Genomic DNA, 19,380 nt, shown 5'->3' with positions numbered 1-19,380 from the left:
TTTATTTTTTTATATATTTACTTGAGAATGTGAGAGAGAGAGCATGATGGTGGAGAGAGGAGGAGCTGAGGAATAGGGAGAATCTGACTCCCCACTGAGCAGGGAACCTGACATGGGGCTCCATTCCAGGACTCCAGAAAGGGAAGGCAGACACTTAATTGACTGAGCCACCCAGGGGACCCTTGCTTTTACTTTTAAAAGCAATACATGTTGGGGTACCTGGGTGGCTCAGTTGGCTAAGCAACACAGTCTTGATTTCAACTCAGGTCATGATTTCCAGGTGCCAGGATCAAGCCCTGCAATCAAGTGGGAAGTCTGCTTGAGGATTCTCTCCCAATCCCTCTGCCCTCCCCCTGCTCGCTCGCTCACTCTCTCTCTTTCTCAACAAATAAATAAGATACCTGATATCTTTTAAAAAATTTTTAAATGACAACAGCACAAAGAAGAAAAGCACAAGAAATTCTATGAAAATTACTGCTTATTTTCCAGTATTTTATCTTACTTAATACATGAACTTTTTTTTAAAGATTTTATTTATTGTTGAGAGACAGAAAGAATGAGCATGGTGGGGCGGGGGGGGGGGGGGGGGCAGAGGGAGAGGGAGAAGCAGACTTCTTGCTAAGCAGCGAGCTCCATACCAGGCTGGGCTTGATCCCAGAACTCTGGGATCATGATCTGAGCAGAAGACAGACACTTAACTGAATGAGCCACCCAGGCGCCCCCATGCCTGTGCTTTATTTTTATTTATTTGTCAGAGAGAGAGAGACAATAGGCACAGGCACAAGCAAGAGGAGTGGCAGGCAGAGGGAGAAGCAGGCTCCACACTGAGTAAGGAGCCCAGTAGGGGACTCGATCCCAGGAAGTGGGATGATGACCGACCTAAAAGCAGGGCTTAATCAACTGACCACCCAAGTGTCCCCACACATGTACTTTCAAAGGAGGCTTGGGATGTCATAATAGAAATTGTTTTGTAGTATTTCTTTTCCAATGATAAAACGCGAGATCACTCCGGTGCAGAATGTCACAATTATCAAATAGTGCCTTACGTTCTCATATCATCTGGTATTCCTTTCACAGAGACTTTTTACAACTAAATTACTTGAATAATCATTTTAGTGTTTCACTCTGTATGATGTAATTTCGAAGAAATACTCTTTTTGCTCACCACGTCTCCAAAGTGTTACACAGTATCTGCCTAATTAACGCTAGTTTTATCTGTTTGTTTGTTTGTTTGTTTGTTTGTTTTAATATGTCACGAGGTTCCCCATTCATTTCATAGTTCCGTAGAGAGCCTTAAGTTGTCCGTTCTCGGTACTTCAAAAAAACAAACAAACAAAAACACACATCCTAACGCTCCCCGAGTCTAACATAAACAACAGCACAAACTCTGGGAGCAGAAAAGCATCTACTCAAAATAACCTCCTCCTCTTTCCCAAGGTAAAGACGCTCTCGAGATCCCGCGATAACAACATCGCGTGGGAGGCTAGGACCGCCCCCTCCCCGCCCCGCTCCCGCCGCCTCCGTGTTAGTGCGCATGTGTCGCTCGCCCGGAAACTACCGCAGTGGCTGCGGGGAGAAAACTGAAAGCCCGGAAGTAAACATTGACGGATTGACTTCATTTTTGTCGGGTGATTTCGGGGTGGCCTGTGGCCCGACTGGGTAAGAAAATGTGGGAATTTGGGGATCGGGAGGAGATGAAGCTGGAAAACTCTGGGAAATAGAACAAGGGCTCCTATTTCTTAGACACATCCTTACAGAAGTGATGAATTCCAGATCGAGGAGGGAACGGGAATTGGGAACCGTGAAGAAAGCCACCGTCCTAGGCCTTAGACACTATACTGGTGCCAAGTCCAACCAGGACTGTGTCTTTTTAATGGTGTTTAGAGTAACAGCTATCAGATTTATTGGAGTTTCACTTCCCAGCTATTAGCTACTTGGGGCTCCTGAGCACTTGATTTATGGCTAGTCTATTTTATACCTGTAAAATTTGTATCAGATTTTAAAGATTTACTTTATTTTTTCTTATGTTCATTGCATGTTAAAATAATATGTTGGGGGACGCCTGGGTGGCTCAGTTTGTTGAGCGGCTGCCTTCGGCTCAGGTCTTGATCCCAGGGTCGTGGGATCGAGTCCCGCATCGGGCTCTCTGCTCAGCGGGGAGCCTGCTTCTCCCTCTGCCACTCTGTCTGCCTGTGCTCACTCTCTCTCTCTCTCTGACAAATAAATAAATAAAGTCTTTTTAAAAATATAATAATAATATGCTGGCTATATTGGATTAAGTTAAAATATTGTAAAGTAATTTTACCTGCTTTTTAACTATCTTAATATGACTACTGGAACTCTTAAAGTGATGTATGAGGCTGGCATTGTATTTATCTTTGCCCTGTATTGAGATTTTAGGCTTGTGTAATGGGATATGACATAATCAAATTTATGTTCTGAAAAAATAACACTGCAGTGTGGAGAACTGATTGGAAAGAAGGACAGGAGACCAATAAGGAGGGGAAAGTAATAATTTTTATTAAAATGTTAGCATTGAGAATAGATAGAAGTAAATAAATCTGAATGCTATTCAGAAAGCCAAAAAAGCAGTAGTGATGAAATATTTATGGAGATTAGCTGGAACATATATGTTAAGGTATGAGTGGTATTTTTCATTAATAGAGGAAACAGTGAATGGAGATGCCATTCCATGGAGACGCTTATGAATTTGAATTAAGATTTGCTGAGTTCAGGTGTCTCTAAGACGCTCTAAATGGAGATGCTGTGCAGTAAGCAGTTGGAATATATGTATCTGAAGAACAGATAAAAGATCTAGAGAGGAGCAATAGGTTGGAGAGCCAACAGTAGTATATTGTGGCTATTGAAGCCTTAGAAAGAGATGAGCTTTCTACTTATGGAGTCCAGAGTGATGAAAGAGACTAGCCTTGTGGAATCCAAAATTAAATAAATGGGCAGAAATAGAGGAACTTGTCAAGAAGACAGGAGCAGCAGGAGAGATTCAAGAAAAACCAAGAGATAATAGTGTTACTTAAGCCAAAAGATACGCATGTTTCAAGAAAGGAAGGAACAGGGGTACCTGGGTGGCTCCATTGGTTGAGCGCCCAACTCTTGATTTCAGTTGATGTCATCATCTCAGGGTGGTGGGATTGAGACACAGTCTGCCCAGCTTCCCACTCATCAGGGAGTCCACTTCTCTATCTCTCCTTCTGCCCACCCACCCATACCTACATGCATGCTCTCTTTCCCTCTATAATAAGTAAATCTTGGGTCACCTGCGTGGCTCAGTTGGTTAAGTGTCTGCTTTTGGCTCAGGTCATGATCCCTGGGTCCTGGGATAAAGCCCCATGTCAGGCTCCCTAGAGTCTGCTTCTCCCTCTGCCCTTTGCCCTGCTCATGCTCTCCCTCCAAAATAAATAAATAAAATCTTTAAAATAAAATATTTTAAAAAGGGGAAGGAAGAGAACTGAAAAATATCTAGTGGATTTAGCACATCGATCCTTGATGACTTAGTGGTAACTCTTCAGAGAGATGGGGGTGGAAGCTAAGTTAGAGTGACTGTGGAAGGAAGTAGAAGATGGGAAAATAGAGAATGGATATAGATAACTCTTCAGGCATTTCATCTTTAAGGAAAATGGGACACTGTTTACTCATGTACGGTTAACATGCTAGAAAAGCCTGAGACATACATAGAGAGATTCAGGAGTGTTAATGAGAGAAAGAGTCTTATGAAATTTTAAGTATGCAGGATGTATGCAGGATGCCTGGGTGGCTCAGCCTCTGCCGTCGCCTCAGGTCATGATCTCAGGATCTGGGGATCGAGCCCTGCATGAGGCTCTCTGCTCAGCAGGGAGTCTGATTCCCCCTCTCTCTCTGCCTGCCTCTCTGCCTACTTGTGATCTCTCGCTCTCTCTCTCTGCCAAATACATTTTTTTAAAAAATAAAAAAAAAAAAGTACACGTGTATGCTTCTCTCCATTTGTAAATTAGAGTTGAGGAAGGAACTGCAGACAGTACATAGAGACTTTTTGTAGAAAGGAAAGAGACCCTTCCCTCACAGATACTTTAATAACATATGAAATACTATGTATAAATGAGACTGCAGTATGTGTTATTAGGGTGTACTTTTGATAATTTCACTGATGAACTCATGAGGGCCTAGTTTATACTAATATATATATATTTCTTTTCGTAGAGGGGTCCAGATAACCATGTCAGCTGCAGCTGTAGATGCAGTTAATGCGGCCCCCCTGTCGGGGTCCAAAGAAATGAGTCTAGAGGAACCAAAGAAGATGACCAGAGAGGACTGGAGAAAGAAGAAGGAGCTAGAAGAACAACGAAAACTGGGTAATGCTCCAGCAGAAGTTGATGAAGAAGGAAAGTAAGTACATTGTTTGCATGATCTGTTCATTAAAAATTCAAATTTATGTTCACTTAGTAATTTCTCATGTTTTGCTTTGACAGTTTTTATTATTTTATCAGATTTGTATATGTAAGATTTAATAATAGAAATGCATTAAAGAACTTCTAATGAACAGCAGTCATCCCTTTCAAGTCTTCCCACTCCCTGTCCCACTCTGCAAAAGTGACTACTTTTAAATCTTTCTATTTTGAGTTTTTCTGGTTGATAGCTCCACATCTCTAAATAATGTATCTACATGATTATTTTAATCAACTCTAGGCATTATTAACTAACTTCTTGATCTTGTATAAGGTTTATCTACTCATATACATCCCTATTTTCCTTATCTCTTTCCTGACTTCAGTTCTGTCACTACTATTAGTTGCTATATTGGAAATGTTTTCACTCTAAAATAAATTACATTGTTTGGGGCACCTGGGTGGCTCAGTGGGTTAGGCCTCTCCTTTGGCTCAGGTCATGATCTCAAGGTCCTGGGATCGAGCCCTCCATCGGGCCCTCTGCTTAGCGGAGAGCCTGGTTTCCCCTTTCTCTGCCTGCTGCTCTGCCTACTTGTGACTTCTCTCTCTGTTAAATAAATAAATAATATCTTTAAAATAAATTACATTCCTTATCTTCAGGTTTTTTTGTTTTGTTTTCTACTATATTATAGAGATATCAGGCATATACTCTCCCCCACCCCACTACACTATCTCTGTTTTTACAATCTGTTTTGGCTACCTTTGTAATTGTAATACCAATTATTTTTAAACTTTATTTTTTTTTCTTTAAAGATTTTTATTTAATTGATGGAGAGAGACACACACAGCGAGAGAGGGAACACAAGGAGGGGGAGTGAGGGGGAGAAGCAGGCTTCCCACCTAGCAGGGAGCCCAATGCAGGCCTTGATCCCAGACCCTGGGCTCATGACCTGAGCCGAAGGCAGTGTTTAATGACTGAACCACCAGCACTCCTCAAACTTTATTCTTTTTTTTTTTAACTTTATTCCTTCTTTTCTTTTTTTTAAAATTTATTTGACAGAGAGGGAGATCACAAGTAGGCAGAGAGGCAGGCAAAGAGAGAGAGAAGCAAGCAGGCTCCCTGCTGAGCAGAGAGCCCAATGCAGAGCTTGATCCCAAGATCCTGAGATCATGACCTGAGCCGATGGCAGAGGCTTAACCCACTGAACCACCTAGGCGCCCCCACAAACTTTATTCTTAAAAAACATATTTTTTTTAATTACAGAGACATCAACCCTCATATACCTCAGTATATTTCTTCAGTGCCATGGTATATCGATCCGTCAAAAAGACCTACTTTAAAGCACCAGAGACCACAACCAGAGAAACAGAAGCAATACAGCTCATCTGGAGAATGGTACAAGAGAGGTGTAAAAGAGGTATGTAAACAACTTTTATATATATCCTTATGAAAATGGAAATTTTATTTTAAGAACTTAATTTAAGAACATTTAATCAAGTTATATCAGAATATAGAACCTTTTACCTGGGATTAAAATTTACAATACATACTACTTTTGTTTCTGTGTTTTCTTTTCTACATTTTATGTTGCTAGAATACTTAAACTTTCTCATTTATAAAAGTGTGGAGACTTTAAGTAGTTTTACTCTTAATGAGTAAGTCACTTCACTAGACAATATAGTAATGAGAACCAAAATTATTTCTAACTTATTCAGAAATAAAACATTTTGTTTTTCTTTATATCTATTTACAGAATTCCATAACTACTAAGTACCGCAAGGGGGCATGTGAAAATTGCGGGGCCATGACACACAAAAAGAAAGACTGCTTTGAGGTAAGTTCATCTTTGAGAATTCTAGAAACTTGTCAGAGAGTCTCTTTTTTCCTATCAAAGAGCTTAATTCTATTTTTCTAAAGTTACCTAAATTTTGGTACAAGTTAAATAAGAATTTGAGTGAGATTAGTTTAGCACCATCGTAATTTTCAGCTGGGAGAGGAACTGATAATTGAACAGACCACAAACTCCCATGGTATGTTTATGCTTGCTTTGTAAAGGTTATCTGAAATTTTCCTCTAGGCTACAGGAACTTGGGGAAAGGTTTGATTTTATTCTATTTCCCAGAGACCTAGGCGAGTTGGAGCAAAATTTACAGGTACTAATATAGCTCCAGATGAACATGTCCAGCCTCAGCTGATGTTTGACTATGATGGGAAGAGGGACCGGTGGAATGGTTACAATCCAGAGGAACACATGAAAATTGTGGAAGAATATGCCAAAGTTGATCTGGTGAGCAAAGTAACCTGCTTTCCCACACTGCTTAAAGAATGTACATTAAGCGACTCTGGTTTTGAGTGTTCGAGCAATATAAAAATGGTGGCATTTTTATTATAGTAGTGGAAGGTCTGATAGAATAGTGAAAATAAAGTGTGCTAACCGTATTGGCAGCAGTTTCTTCTTATTTGATTCTTGTCTTTTTTATTTAACTCCCTAATGGAGGCTGCAGAAGATATTGGAAGCATGAGAACGGATTAGTATCTAGGGCTTTTGGATTTTTAAGGTTATGAACTCCTTCCAGCCCCACACACTGCATCTTGTCTGGGCCTGTTTTACAGATGTCTCACATAGCGTTTGAGAGAAGTGAAAGAAGAACAGGATAACACATATCAGAAAATTGAATTTTATTTTAATTCAACTTCAGGTTTTTTTGTTATGATTTTATAAGCTTTCCCCCATTCCTTCAAATCCACAGTAAGGCTGCTTTTTTTTTCTTAAGTAGAGTGTACATTTAAAAGTCATGGGATTTATATAATGTAAATTTCATCTATTCTTGAACAGTGGAATATGTGGTAATCCTGGGCCTGCCAGGCAAGCATCAGTCATTTGGGGTCAGGTTACAGCTGCCCCTTTTGGATAGGGCTTGTTCTTTGAAGTTTAATCACTAGTGCTGTTTGGCTCAGTTTACATTAATGCCTGACTCGAATAGGAGTTTGTAAATCCTGTTATTTAGGAATCATACATCTAGAGTTACAGGAAATCTCAAAGAGATGACCTTGTTTATTGACCTTTCTGGAAACTATAAATTTATTAATTTTAAAAATATAAAAATTAAATGTTCATTTGAATGTTGTAAAGTAAATTTCAAATGTTTCCTTTTTTGTTAGGCAAAACGAACCCTGAAAGCCCAGAAACTCCAAGAGGAATTAGCCTCAGGAAAATTAGTGGAACAGGCTGTAAGTAATGAAAATGATCCATAAAAACATTAAACTCGTAGTAAACAAAAAATGAAAATCAAAACAAGAATTCATTTTATATCTGTCTAGTTAGGAAAGACTTAGGAAGAGAGAAGTGCTATTGAGAGGAAAGACTAAAACTGGCACTTCTCTAATATTCACGGGAACATACCTTGATGCAGTCATTTTGGAAAGAATATTGCCATAAGATATTTATATACATTTTCTGGAATTAAGTCAGTAGGTCCTTCTGTCTTAAAGAATTTCCTAGTAATCAGAAAAAAGATCACATATGCAAAGATATTCATTGTAACACTTTTTAAAATGGCAAGAAATTGAAGTAGCCTAAATAGGAGTAAGGAGTTGGTGAAGTAAACTGTCTTGCATCTGTATAATAGAATGTTGCATAGTTCTTAAATGACTTTTATCAACACTTGTAACAAGAATGGATAACACTTATATTTAAATAACATATGAAAAAAATATTGTAATATCACATAGGGAAAAAAAGCCAGAATACTGATTCTCATTCACTGTAGAATTAGTAAATTTTTCTTGGTATTTTTACTAGTATCTTCTACTAGTATTTTCCATAATGACTGGAATAATTTTATAGCTGAGTAAAAAAATCTATAGTAAAGCTGTATTGCCAATTTTTTATTCATTACAGCTTAATAGTGCATACTGTGCTTAGTAAAGGTTTTCTTTTTAACAGATTGATGGCACACATAAATGATAAGTAAAACATTTGGAGTTTAAGTTCCTAAAAGGGACTCAGCAAATATGAGTTACAAACAGACCTAAGTAAGTAATTACCAGCTGAGCAGTCACTGAGACCCCCTGGCAAGAAAGTTCACAGCACAGGTTAACAGAGAGATATCAAAATACAGCTCTGCCCCTGGCCAGTTAGGTGGTCACAGAAAAAGTAATTTATTTCTCTGAGCCTCATTTTATCATCTCAAGTAGAGACACCACCACCTACTGCCTAGGAGGCCTAGCATCATATCACAATGTAAGTAAACACTTGATAATTAGAAGCTGTTACTATTACCAGCTCTGGAAAAGAAAACATGCTGTTTCTCTTGTTCTAGTATATTCTCTGTTGTTTGTTGTAACCTGGTCTAATTTATTTCGCTGGTATGCATACTTAAATGTGTATAGAAGACGGATGATTTGTGCCCACTTCAGTACTTGGATATTAATATTAATTACATGCAGTAGAATAGTCTACTATAGAGATTGAATTTTTGTATGGCAGTATAAATGTTTTTTGTTGAACTAGCAATTTGTGGGAACAAAAAACATTTCTGGGGTGCCTCGCTGGCTTAGTCAATAGAATGTGCAACTTTTGATCTCGGGGTTGTGAGTTCAAGCCCCACATTGGACCATACATAAAAAATAAAAAATAAAATATATATCTATTATGTTAATAGAAATATATATATATATTTCTGATGCTGAAAGTAATACATACTGAGTGAAAAAATAGAAAATTATAAAGAAGGAGAAAAAGTATCTCTTATGTTAATTATTAACCTTTTGAAGTGGGCCTTTCCAGGGCCCACTCCGCCTCCCCACATGTATCTATATGTGTGTAATTATAACATGTTTTTAACATGGATTTCATCTTTACATACTTATTTATCACCTACTCTTTCAATTCATATATAGTGCAGTGAACTCATGTTTTCACTGTCATTATAGACCTATCTATTTTTATATTAATTCACATGGTTCAAAACTCAAGATACGCAGTTATCTATTAAGAAGATATACAGTAAAAAGTTTCCCATCCTGGCCTCCATCTACCCTATCTCTAAAGCTCACCCTGCCATAATCTGTTTTATTTTTCTTGTGGATCCTTTCAGAGTTTCACAAACAAAAACAAATAATACTATTCCCACCTTTCTCTCCCCTTTTTTTTTAACAATAACTGCAAAAAAAAGAGGAGCAGATTCTGTTTTTTTCCTGCAAATTGGATAAAATCACTTCTAATGGATGTTAAGTATTCACTGAGTGCAGTAATTTATGTAACAATTGTCTATTATTAATTTGACTTGTCCCAGATTTTTGATACTATATACAACACTGTAAATAACATTGTTTTACATACCTCTTTATATAATTTATTTATATAATTGACATATTCCCTTAGGACGAATTCCTTAATGTGTAATTGATGCAGTGAGTATTTTTATTTAAAATTTTAATGTCATGGGGCGCCTGGGTGGCTCGGGTTAAAGCCTCTGCCTTTGGCTCAGGTCATGATCCCAGGGTCCTGGGATCAAGCCCCACATCGGGGTCTCTGCTCAGCGGGGAGCCTGCTTCCTCCTCTCTCTGCCTGCCTCTCTGCCTACTTGTGATCTCTGTCAAATAAATAAATAAAATCTTTTAAAAAATAAAAATAAAAAATGAAAATAAAATTTTAATGTCATATCACTTAAGTACCATTCAGGAAAGCTATGCAAATGTATGTGTATATATATATATAATGTCCACATATGTATAGTCATTGTGTTTACATAGAGAGGATAGATACATTCGTACACACTCATATTTCCACATCCCCCCACTAATGCTCTAAGGTAGTCTTTTTAACTTTGAAGACTTCTAAAAGGATGTGATAAGATGCTGACTACTTTGCTATAGGCCTTTTGTGGAGTTAGAGAAAATCCTAACCAATGCTAATGAAGGAAGGATGTCTTTGTGACAAGGATCTCAGACTCTCCTTAAATTACAGTACAGTGGCATGCCTGGGTGGCTCATTGGGCTAAGCCTCTGCCTTTCGCTCAGATCATGACCTGAGGGTCCTGGGATCCAGCCCTGCATCTGGCTCTCTGCTTGGCAGGGAGCCTGCTTCCCCCTCTCTCTGCCTGCCTCTCTGGCTACTTGTGATTTCTCTCTCTCTCTCTGTCAAATAAATAAATAAAATCTTTTTTAAAAAATTACAGTATTGTATCATTTGAGTAGATTCCTCATTGCGTGATTTTGCAAAAGTTGTTTTGGCTCTAAAGATACTTTTTACATGATTCTAGTAACATTTTCTTTTTAGACTTGATAGAAAAACTTCAGTGAGGCTTGGCAAAAATGGTATATGCCTGAAGGTTAACATATAAGAAATGAATATATATTGGATACATTGGTCATTTTTATGTCCTTCCTACCTTTGTGCAGTTATAATCCTGTATCACTGAAAATTCTCTAGAAATTTTCTGGCTTTGTAGACAGTCTGGTACAATTATTCACAGTGACATACTGGTATTCAGAATTTACATGCTGATTACAATGAGAAATAGGATTTGTTCAGCTAGATTTAATTTATGATGTTTTACTTATATATTTAAAGTGTTAAATAATTAGTAGATTCAATGGAATAAAATTACAATTCTTTTTTCTTCTTGAATGATGCAGAATTCTCCAAAACACCAGTGGGGAGAAGAGGAACCAAATTCTCAGACGGTAATAAATATGTGCCCTGTCTGGGTATACATTAAATTTTTCAATTTTTGACAGCTAATAACAATAACAATAATAATAATAGCTTTAAGAAATATAAGTAAATAAGAGTTTGGTTAGAGGGAAAACAGGAACTAGATGTTGCTCTTTTTTTCTTATTTGTTTTTCCTTCTTTCCCCTTCCTTCAGGAAAAAGATCATAATAGTGAAGATGAGGATGAAGATAAATATGCAGATGATATTGACATGCCTGGACAGAACTTTGACTCTAAGAGGCGAATTACTGTCCGGAATCTCAGGATTCGAGAAGATATTGCAAAAGTAAGCCTTGCCAACTCAACATACACATCCAAGAAAATATTTGTGTTCCCACCCCAAATTTTGTCTACTCAGCTGGTATCTGAGCACTGTATGGGTTGATACATTTTGTCATTCCAAGATTAAGTATCATTCTGTTTTTTCCTCTTCATCTGTACCCCACCAATGCATACACACATGTAATTGATCATGATTAATTCCTCCGCCTAGTCTGCTGAAATCTTTTTTTGACAGACGTAAACATTAATGCAGTCTTAAAACATTTTCCCTTCTAGTATTTGCGGAATTTAGATCCAAATTCTGCTTACTATGATCCCAAAACTAGAGCGATGAGAGAGAATCCCTATGCCAACGCAGGGAAGAATCCAGATGAGTAAGTATCAAGTTAAATGTATAGGTTTCACGGTGGGGGAGGAGTGTTTTTAATCGTAAAACTGAATCTGAGTTAAAATGAACAATATCTATGGCTGGGTCAGAAAAGAATGAACTTTCCTTAAAGAAAGCAATTTCTGAAACAATTTGTTTTTTAACTTGTGTTTACAGAGTGAGCTATGCAGGGGATAACTTTGTAAGATACACAGGAGACACCATTTCAATGGCTCAGACACAGTGTAAGTGTTTCTCTGTCAAGGTATTTTATATCCACTCTAAAGAAATTTGGCGGCATTTTTAGAAGCTTGTTTTCGATAAGTATGCAATAAATGTAGCTGAGAACTCATTAAGATACTTTTGATTATTGTAGTGTTTGCTTGGGAAGCCTATGACAAGGGATCTGAAGTGCATCTGCAGGCTGATCCTACAAAACTAGAGCTGCTGTACAAGTCCTTCAAAGTCAAAAAAGAAGACTTCAAAGAACAGCAGAAAGAAAGCATCTTGGAAAAGGTAATTTTGATCAGAATGTAAAGAAAAGAATGTTCATTGACGAGAAATGACCAGTTCATCATTTGATTGACATGTGGAATACAACACACAGAGAGGCTCTTTTAGTTCATTAGAACTAGTTCTATCCTCCTATTAACTTGATCAATTGTATACATTGTCACTATATTCATATCAGGAAGCTTTTGGAGCAAAACAAACCATGGAAAAACTTAGTAGTTTAAAATAAACATTTGTTATTTCTCACAGTTTTGTATGTCAGCTGGGTCTCCTGGTCTGGGCCTGCTCATCTGAAGCTGGATGATCTAGAATGGTCTCATTCCAGTCTCTAGCAGTTAGCAGGTTAATTATCCTAGAAGCCCACCTCTGGAACAGCTCATCTGTACCGCATGTGGGCCCTTACCTTGTAGTAGGCTAGTCCAGCTTCAGCAGGCATTCTTGGTACCAGAGACTAGTAACAAGAAGCACGATGCCCCAGTGTACCAGTGCTCTTCAGGGCTTTGCATCGCATTTGCCAGTTTCCAACAGGCCTGAACAAGTAACATGGTCAGGCCCAGATTCAGAGGTTGGAGAAACTATCTCTTGAGGGGAAGAGTAGCAAAGTCATGTGGCAAATACGCATGCATACGAGAATAAAAGGAATTAATGGCCATTTTGTAATCTATACACTCAAAAGATGAATAGCAGCTGGAGACATCTTTTATTTCCCTCTAAGATTTTTGTGCCTTTTTTTGACGGTATTTTGTATAACAAAGGCCATAATGATTATTCCTTTCATGTTTCTGATTGGAAATAAACCCATCAATAGAGATTTGAATGTGAATCTTTGCTGTAAAATGTATTTAATAATGTTCACTGTTCTTTTAGTATGGTGGCCAAGAACACTTGGATGCCCCTCCAGCTGAATTGCTTTTAGCTCAGACTGAAGACTATGTGGAGTATTCAAGACATGGGACAGTCATCAAAGGACAGGAGCGGGCTGTCGCCTGCTCTAAGTATGAGGAGGATGTGAAGATCCACAATCACACAGTATGTGCTAAACCAGAACTATTTGGTGTCCTTGTTAGCATTTTGCTCTGGGTCATATTTTCTTACTACAACAGTAGCGAATCATTGTTGTGCTTTTCTTTTTTTTTTTTACATTTTAATTTTGTTTTATTAAATTTTTCCAAAAATACAAAAAATGTGGAAGAATACTATTATGTTCATCCACATAGCTACTACTTAGATTCAGAAATTTTTTGCATGTCGGTATATATGCTTTGGGGCATGTACATGCACGCGTGTGTGTGTATGCATGTAAATATAATATATATATGATTTATATATTTTTTAACTAAAACATTTGAAAATCACAGATACTATGATATTTCACCCATAGAAACTGTATCATGCATCTTCTAAAATCAGGGATATTCCCCTCCATAACTATCACACTTTATAAATTGACACAACTCCTTCATAGCATCTAATCTCTGGTTCTTAATCACATTACTAAAATATACACAAAAATGTCTTTAAAGAGGTGGTTTGTTTTTGTCTTGCATCAGAATCCAATCAGAGTTCATTTTGGTTGTTGTATCTCTTTCTCTATCTTCCTCAGTCGTATCTCCCTTTTTTCATGACAGCAACTCTTTAACAGATAAGGTCATTTATTTTTTAAACTGTGTCATATTCTGTATTTGACTGATTCCTAGTGATACTGTAGGATTTATTCCTCTATCTTCTGCATTTCCTGTAAACAGGAATTCAGAGCTAAAGGCTTGATTAGTTATAAGTTCAAAATTATGACAAGAACATGTGATGCAGAATTCATAATTCATACTTTTTATGATGAATTCTACAGAATTCATAATTTTTATGATGAATTCTACTTTTTATGATGAATTCACATCATAAAACATACATTATTTGCTATACTCTTGAAGTACTCAAACTACAATTGTCAAAGTCAGATCAAAAACTGAACTAGCTATAGGAGCCAGGCCACTAAATGTATATGATCGAAGTGACCCAGGCACACACACACACACAACACAAACCCTGTCTAAAAGGGGCATCCAGGGCACCTGGGTGCTTCAGTTGTTAAGTGACTGCCTTCAGCTCAGGTCATGATCCCAGGGTTCTGGGATCAAGTCCCACATCAGGCTCCCTGCCGGCCTGCTTTTTCCTCTCCCATTCCCTCTGCTTGTGTTCCCTCTCTCTGTCTTTTTCTTTGTCAAATAAATAAAAATCTTTAAAAAAAATAATAATAATAATAAATAAATAAAAGGGACATCCACTGGTCACCAACAGCCAGTTCTTGCCAAGTGGGAATGTGGGCCCAGAATTTCCCAGTTCTTAATTTTTGAAGAAAAGTCAGATAATCCTAAATTTTTTTTTATATAGTTATGGGAATGGAAAGCAAGACCATTATAATTTAATGGCTGCTTCTTACACCTGAGGTCAGGCCACCCTTTCCCTGTTACCTTGCCATGGAATCACCATAGTTTTCCTCCCAAATTACCTTGTAAAGGGCTGTATTATTTGGTACTCATATCAACAATATATGAGAATCCCTAGTTTCGGGTTCCTTTTTAAGTAACAACTCTCTCTCTGCAGCATATCTGGGGATCTTACTGGAAAGAAGGCCGATGGGGATACAAATGCTGTCACTCTTTTTTCAAGTATTCCTATTGCACTGGAGAAGCTGGCAAGGAGATTGCTGTAAGTAATTGTCCTCTAGTTCTTAAACTGTAACACAACCAAAGCTGTTAAGTCAGAATCTGTATTAAGTATGTTTTCTCATGTTTCAAATGTTAACTTTTTCTTCAGTGATTAGTGATCACTGACTGTGATACCCAAGTCAAATATCTTTTCCCACAGAATTCAGAGGAATGTATTATAAATGATATAACTGGAGAAGAATCTGTGATAAAACCTCAAACCCTCATGGAGGTAAGTCTGATCATTTGTCCTGAATTAAGTCCTGGAAGGCTGACTTTAAAATTTGTGCCGGAGCTTTGTTTTTGCCTTAATAACACTGTATATTTCAACCCTCCCTTTCAGATGCATCAGGAAAAATTAAAAGAAGATAAAAAGAAGAAAAAGAAGAAGAAAAAGAAGCATCGAAAGAGCAGTTCAGATAGTGATGATGAAGAAAAGAGACATGAAAAATTGAAAAAGGTCTCTGTGAACTCTAAATAGTCAAAGTGATGACAGTATTCTTTATTTGTAGCAACCTTAAGAAGTGAGGAAATAGGGGCGCCTGGGTGGCTCAGTGGGTTAAAGCCTCTGTCTTCGGCTCAGGTCATGATCCCAGGGTCCTGGGATTGAGCCCCGCATAGGGCTCTCTGCTCAGCAGGGAGCCTGCTTCCTCCTCTCTCTGCCTGCCTCTCAGCCTACTTGTAATCTCTGCCTGTCAAATAAATAAATAAAATCTTTAAAAAAAAAAAAAAAAGAAGTGAGGAAATAAGCCCCAAGTCTGGATGATTTGTTTAGGTTACCTTGTATCAGGTCTAGAATGCAAAAGGAGATTTTTGTGTATCTCAGTATTCCCTGTTTCTGGAATGTTTGATAAAAATTACCAACATACTGAAGAAATGTGCTTTTAAAGCTGTTATTTTAGAGTTACTGGCTGCCTAGAAAGAATTGCCTTTTAGCTCTATAATTTGTAAGTTTCAACAAGTCCTTGGGAAAAGTCAGAATGGTAGTTTCCACAAGAAGCATCAGTTGTGGACTTCTGTTAGTGAAATCAATATCATTGAATCTTTGTTATTAAGTAAATTTTTTTTAACATTGAAAATGTGGTAGAATGTTTTGTGCTACATGAAAATACGGTATCAGCCAAGTAGTGATTAGTTACAGCTTGACAGTAGAAAGGCTGACACTTGAAGCTCTTTTGGACAATCTAGGTTTTTGATATGACAATTTATATTCAGTGGGGTCTTTGGTATTCTGCTATTTTAGAACAGAAGAGATCTGATGTAGAGCTGTGGTCTCAGAACATCTCGTGTTTTTCCTCTTACTATAGGCACTGAATGCAGAGGAGGCCCGCCTTCTTCATGTCAAGGAGATCATGCAAATTGATGAGAGGAAGCGGCCTTACAACAGCATATATGAAACTCGGGAACCCACTGAAGAGGAAATGGAAGCCTATAGAATGAAACGTCAGAGGCCAGATGACCCCATGGCTTCCTTCCTTGGACAGTAGTAACTAGTTATAGACAGTCACCCAAGATAGACACAGCTGATACATTCTTTTCAGCTTCTTGCTGATGATTATAGATGGAAAAAACCCATGACTAATACTCTTGCTGCCTGACTTTAATAAAGACTCTGGAAGTCTCATAGCAAATTCATTTCTTTACACACTGAAGAAACAAAAACAAAGAGGAAGTACATTAAGTGTATATTTTTATTTTACTTCCAGTTTTATATTAGGTGATGTGCAAAGAGGCCTTGGCTCTCTACCTAACAAGAACATCTTCTACTCAACATTTATTAAGTCTCTAACTTTATTTCCTCAATTCTTACGGCCCTTTATCTAGTGCTAGTACACATTTTAAAGACAGATGAGTTACTCTTTCTCAAAATCACAGTTTTGTTTTTTCAAATTACTAGTAACTATAGTTGTAGTTATTTGAGTATCGTTTGTTTTTGCCTTCTAAGGTTTTCCTGGTCTAAAGCTAAAAATAAATCAGGTTACTGAAAGGAAACCTTTAGAATATATGTATGACTTTATCCCCCATTTCAGTCTGTATAGTAATAATTCTGTTTTCTATTTGGTTATATAATTTTGATTTTTAAAATATTTCCTTATACTTTATACCCAGAACTAAATGGATTAGTCTTTGAATGGAAAAATAACTCTTTTGTTATCTTCGAGTCACTGATCAGTACTAGGTGTTTTACCATTCTGGACATGAGCCTTTAGACACAGAAACCCTTTCCTCTATCATAGAGTATGGTTTGTGGTACTATTTGTTGTTTTAATTGTGATTGCCTTTATATAATGATCATGAATATTAAATTTTAGAAGACTGTAGAGTATCCATTGTACCTAATCTTTACAGAAAGCAAAAATTGCTTGTAATTGTATAAAAATTGCAGAAAGCAAAACCTGAAATTGAAGGTTTCTTCAGAGAATTACAAGGATAGCTTATAGGGCTATTAATAACTGAGACTACCATGATCCTCAGGCCTCTTCTAAGAACATTGTGAAGATAATACAGTGAGAGTGGGATCATGAAAACAGCCTGTTTCAAACCCTGACACAAGTAATTGGCTTTTAACAGCTCTCTGGCTTCTAAGCTACCAAAACCCACTAGGATACCACATTAAGTTACCATCTAAGAAATTGTGCTGGTGAGAGTAACAATCAAATTGTCAAGTACTATGGATACCATAGCTAGATTCAAACTAGTACTAGTACGAAGTTCAAACAGCAATGCAAAGAGAGCTCATTCTTATCTATTTCAAGAAAGTCAATGATTTACGTTTTCATACTCCTACCATAATATGGAGTGGTTCAACATAAAGTCTAACAATGTCTACTTTTTATTTTATTTATCTTTTGTTAATAAAGATATATAATTGAGAATACTTAACTGAGTGGTTTATAGTATTATTTCAAATATTTGGCAGAAAAGTAGTTTATGGCAAGGGATTTTGAATTAGAAAATTTCAGGATCTAACTCAAAAAATGTGTCGACTTTTCTGGCTCTCTGTTCCCTCTTCAGTGAAATCTAATTTACTGATTTTAGGAAGACTTCTATACTACCTGAACTCACGTCTTATTTCTCCATTTTGGAAAACAAAGATAACACCTGGAACATTATTCATTATGTGAACTTTAGCTGCCTTTTGAGCGTTGAAACTGTACTGTAATTTTTTGTATGTTACTTCTGCAAAAAGAACTTCATGGTGTAAAGGATAATGCCCCTATCTATCTTACAAAAAGCACATGGGCTTAACAATTCCAGGTAGCTTGCTCAAGTCCTGACAGTTAAAAGTGCTAGAGCCAGGACATAAAGCCAAGTAACTCTGACTCCTAAATCCTACTCCTGTCTCCAGTATTTAAGACCCTGCTTTCTGGACCAGGAAGACTGGTCTTTTGCAGGCCTCAGTTGGCCAGGTTCACCCTGGACAGCTGATAATGATGCATCTGTCCCACATTCTTTGATAGTGCCCCTTTCCCCAACCTTGTGGCATGTTTCTACCAATACTGACTATACAAAAATGAATAAATTGTCCTTTCATTAAATTTGTAACAATTCTGGAAGTACGTACCACCCTCCCACCCCCACCATCACCCCAATTTCTTTCAGCAACGTTTTCTAGTTTCTGCTTTGGGATTTTTCCTATAAAATCTCTCTAAGGGTGCCTGGGTGGGTTAAGCTGCTGCCTTCGGCTCAGGTCATGGTCCCAGAGTCCTGGATAGAGTCCCACATGGGCCTCTCTGCTCAGCAGGGAGCCTGCTTCTTCCCCCCCACCCCACCCTTTCTGCCTACTTGTGATCTGTCAAAAAAATAAAAAATCTTTTAAAAATAAAATAAAATCTAATACGGATTTATAATTTTAAGATCATGTTAAAACGAATTTTAAGGGGCACCTGGGTGGCTCAGTGGGTTAAGCCCCTGCCTTCGGCTCAGGTCATGATCTCAGGGTCCTGGGATCAAGTCCCGCATCAGGCTCTCTGCTCAGCAGGGAGCCTGCTTCCCTATCTCTCTCTCTCTCTCTCTCTCTCTGGCTGCCTCTCCGTCTACTTGTGATTTCTCTCTGTCAAATTAATAAATAAAATCTTTTAAAAAAGAATTTTTTAATTGAAGCTCTTTTCTCTAAAGTGATAATTCTGAGGAAATTCATCCTCACGCTCTAATTTATGGAAAGAGGTGACTTGCATGGACAAGAAGACACAAGCTCTAGACGCTCTTATCCACTCTGAGTATCTTCATGGAGTTTACAGCCTGTCGCATTTGCTTCAGTGTTTAATTTGGGAGTTCAATGAGCTTCCTTCTCTTCACTCCTTAATCACACACAGAAAATGCTAATTACTGGAGTGTTAAAAATTTATTTCAGTGCTCTGAAGAGCTACGTAGACTTTGCCATACTTTCCATTCCTTCGATTCTACGACTC

The 19,380-nt window shown here is 37.6% G+C and overlaps 1 protein-coding gene across 1 annotated transcript; it reads left to right on the top strand.

Moving 5' to 3' along the window:
* The first annotated feature begins 1,550 nt into the window (after window positions 1-1,550).
* SLU7 (SLU7 homolog, splicing factor) lies at window positions 1,551-17,851 on the top strand. The gene is made up of 16 exons (XM_059417294.1): window positions 1,551-1,659; window positions 4,195-4,380; window positions 5,644-5,797; window positions 6,134-6,214; window positions 6,503-6,667; window positions 7,543-7,611; window positions 11,023-11,070; window positions 11,256-11,387; window positions 11,660-11,757; window positions 11,928-11,995; window positions 12,127-12,266; window positions 13,131-13,292; window positions 14,865-14,969; window positions 15,129-15,200; window positions 15,312-15,428; window positions 16,276-17,851. The coding sequence occupies exons 2-16, from the start codon at window positions 4,211-4,213 to the stop codon at window positions 16,453-16,455; spliced, it is 1,761 nt and encodes a 586-aa protein (XP_059273277.1). The 5' UTR covers window positions 1,551-1,659; window positions 4,195-4,210; the 3' UTR covers window positions 16,456-17,851.
* Window positions 17,852-19,380: the final 1,529 nt, after the last annotated feature.

This window comes from Mustela nigripes, chromosome 12 (genome assembly GCF_022355385.1).
Source record: "Mustela nigripes isolate SB6536 chromosome 12, MUSNIG.SB6536, whole genome shotgun sequence".
NCBI lineage: Eukaryota > Metazoa > Chordata > Mammalia > Carnivora > Mustelidae > Mustela > Mustela nigripes.
The sequence above is the reverse complement of the archived record's forward strand: the minus strand, read 5'-3'. Positions and strand labels throughout refer to the sequence as shown.

Bases quoted from the DNA above. Each gene is read 5' to 3' on its own strand.
- SLU7 (XM_059417294.1), top strand. From the start codon at position 4,211: ATGTCAGCTGCAGCTGTAGATGCAGTTAATGCGGCCCCCCTGTCGGGG. The intron at 6,668-7,542 runs GTGAGCAAAGTA...CTTTTTTGTTAG, and splicing joins AATATGCCAAAGTTGATCTG to GCAAAACGAACCCTGAAAGC. The intron at 7,612-11,022 runs GTAAGTAATGAA...TGAATGATGCAG, and splicing joins GAAAATTAGTGGAACAGGCT to AATTCTCCAAAACACCAGTG.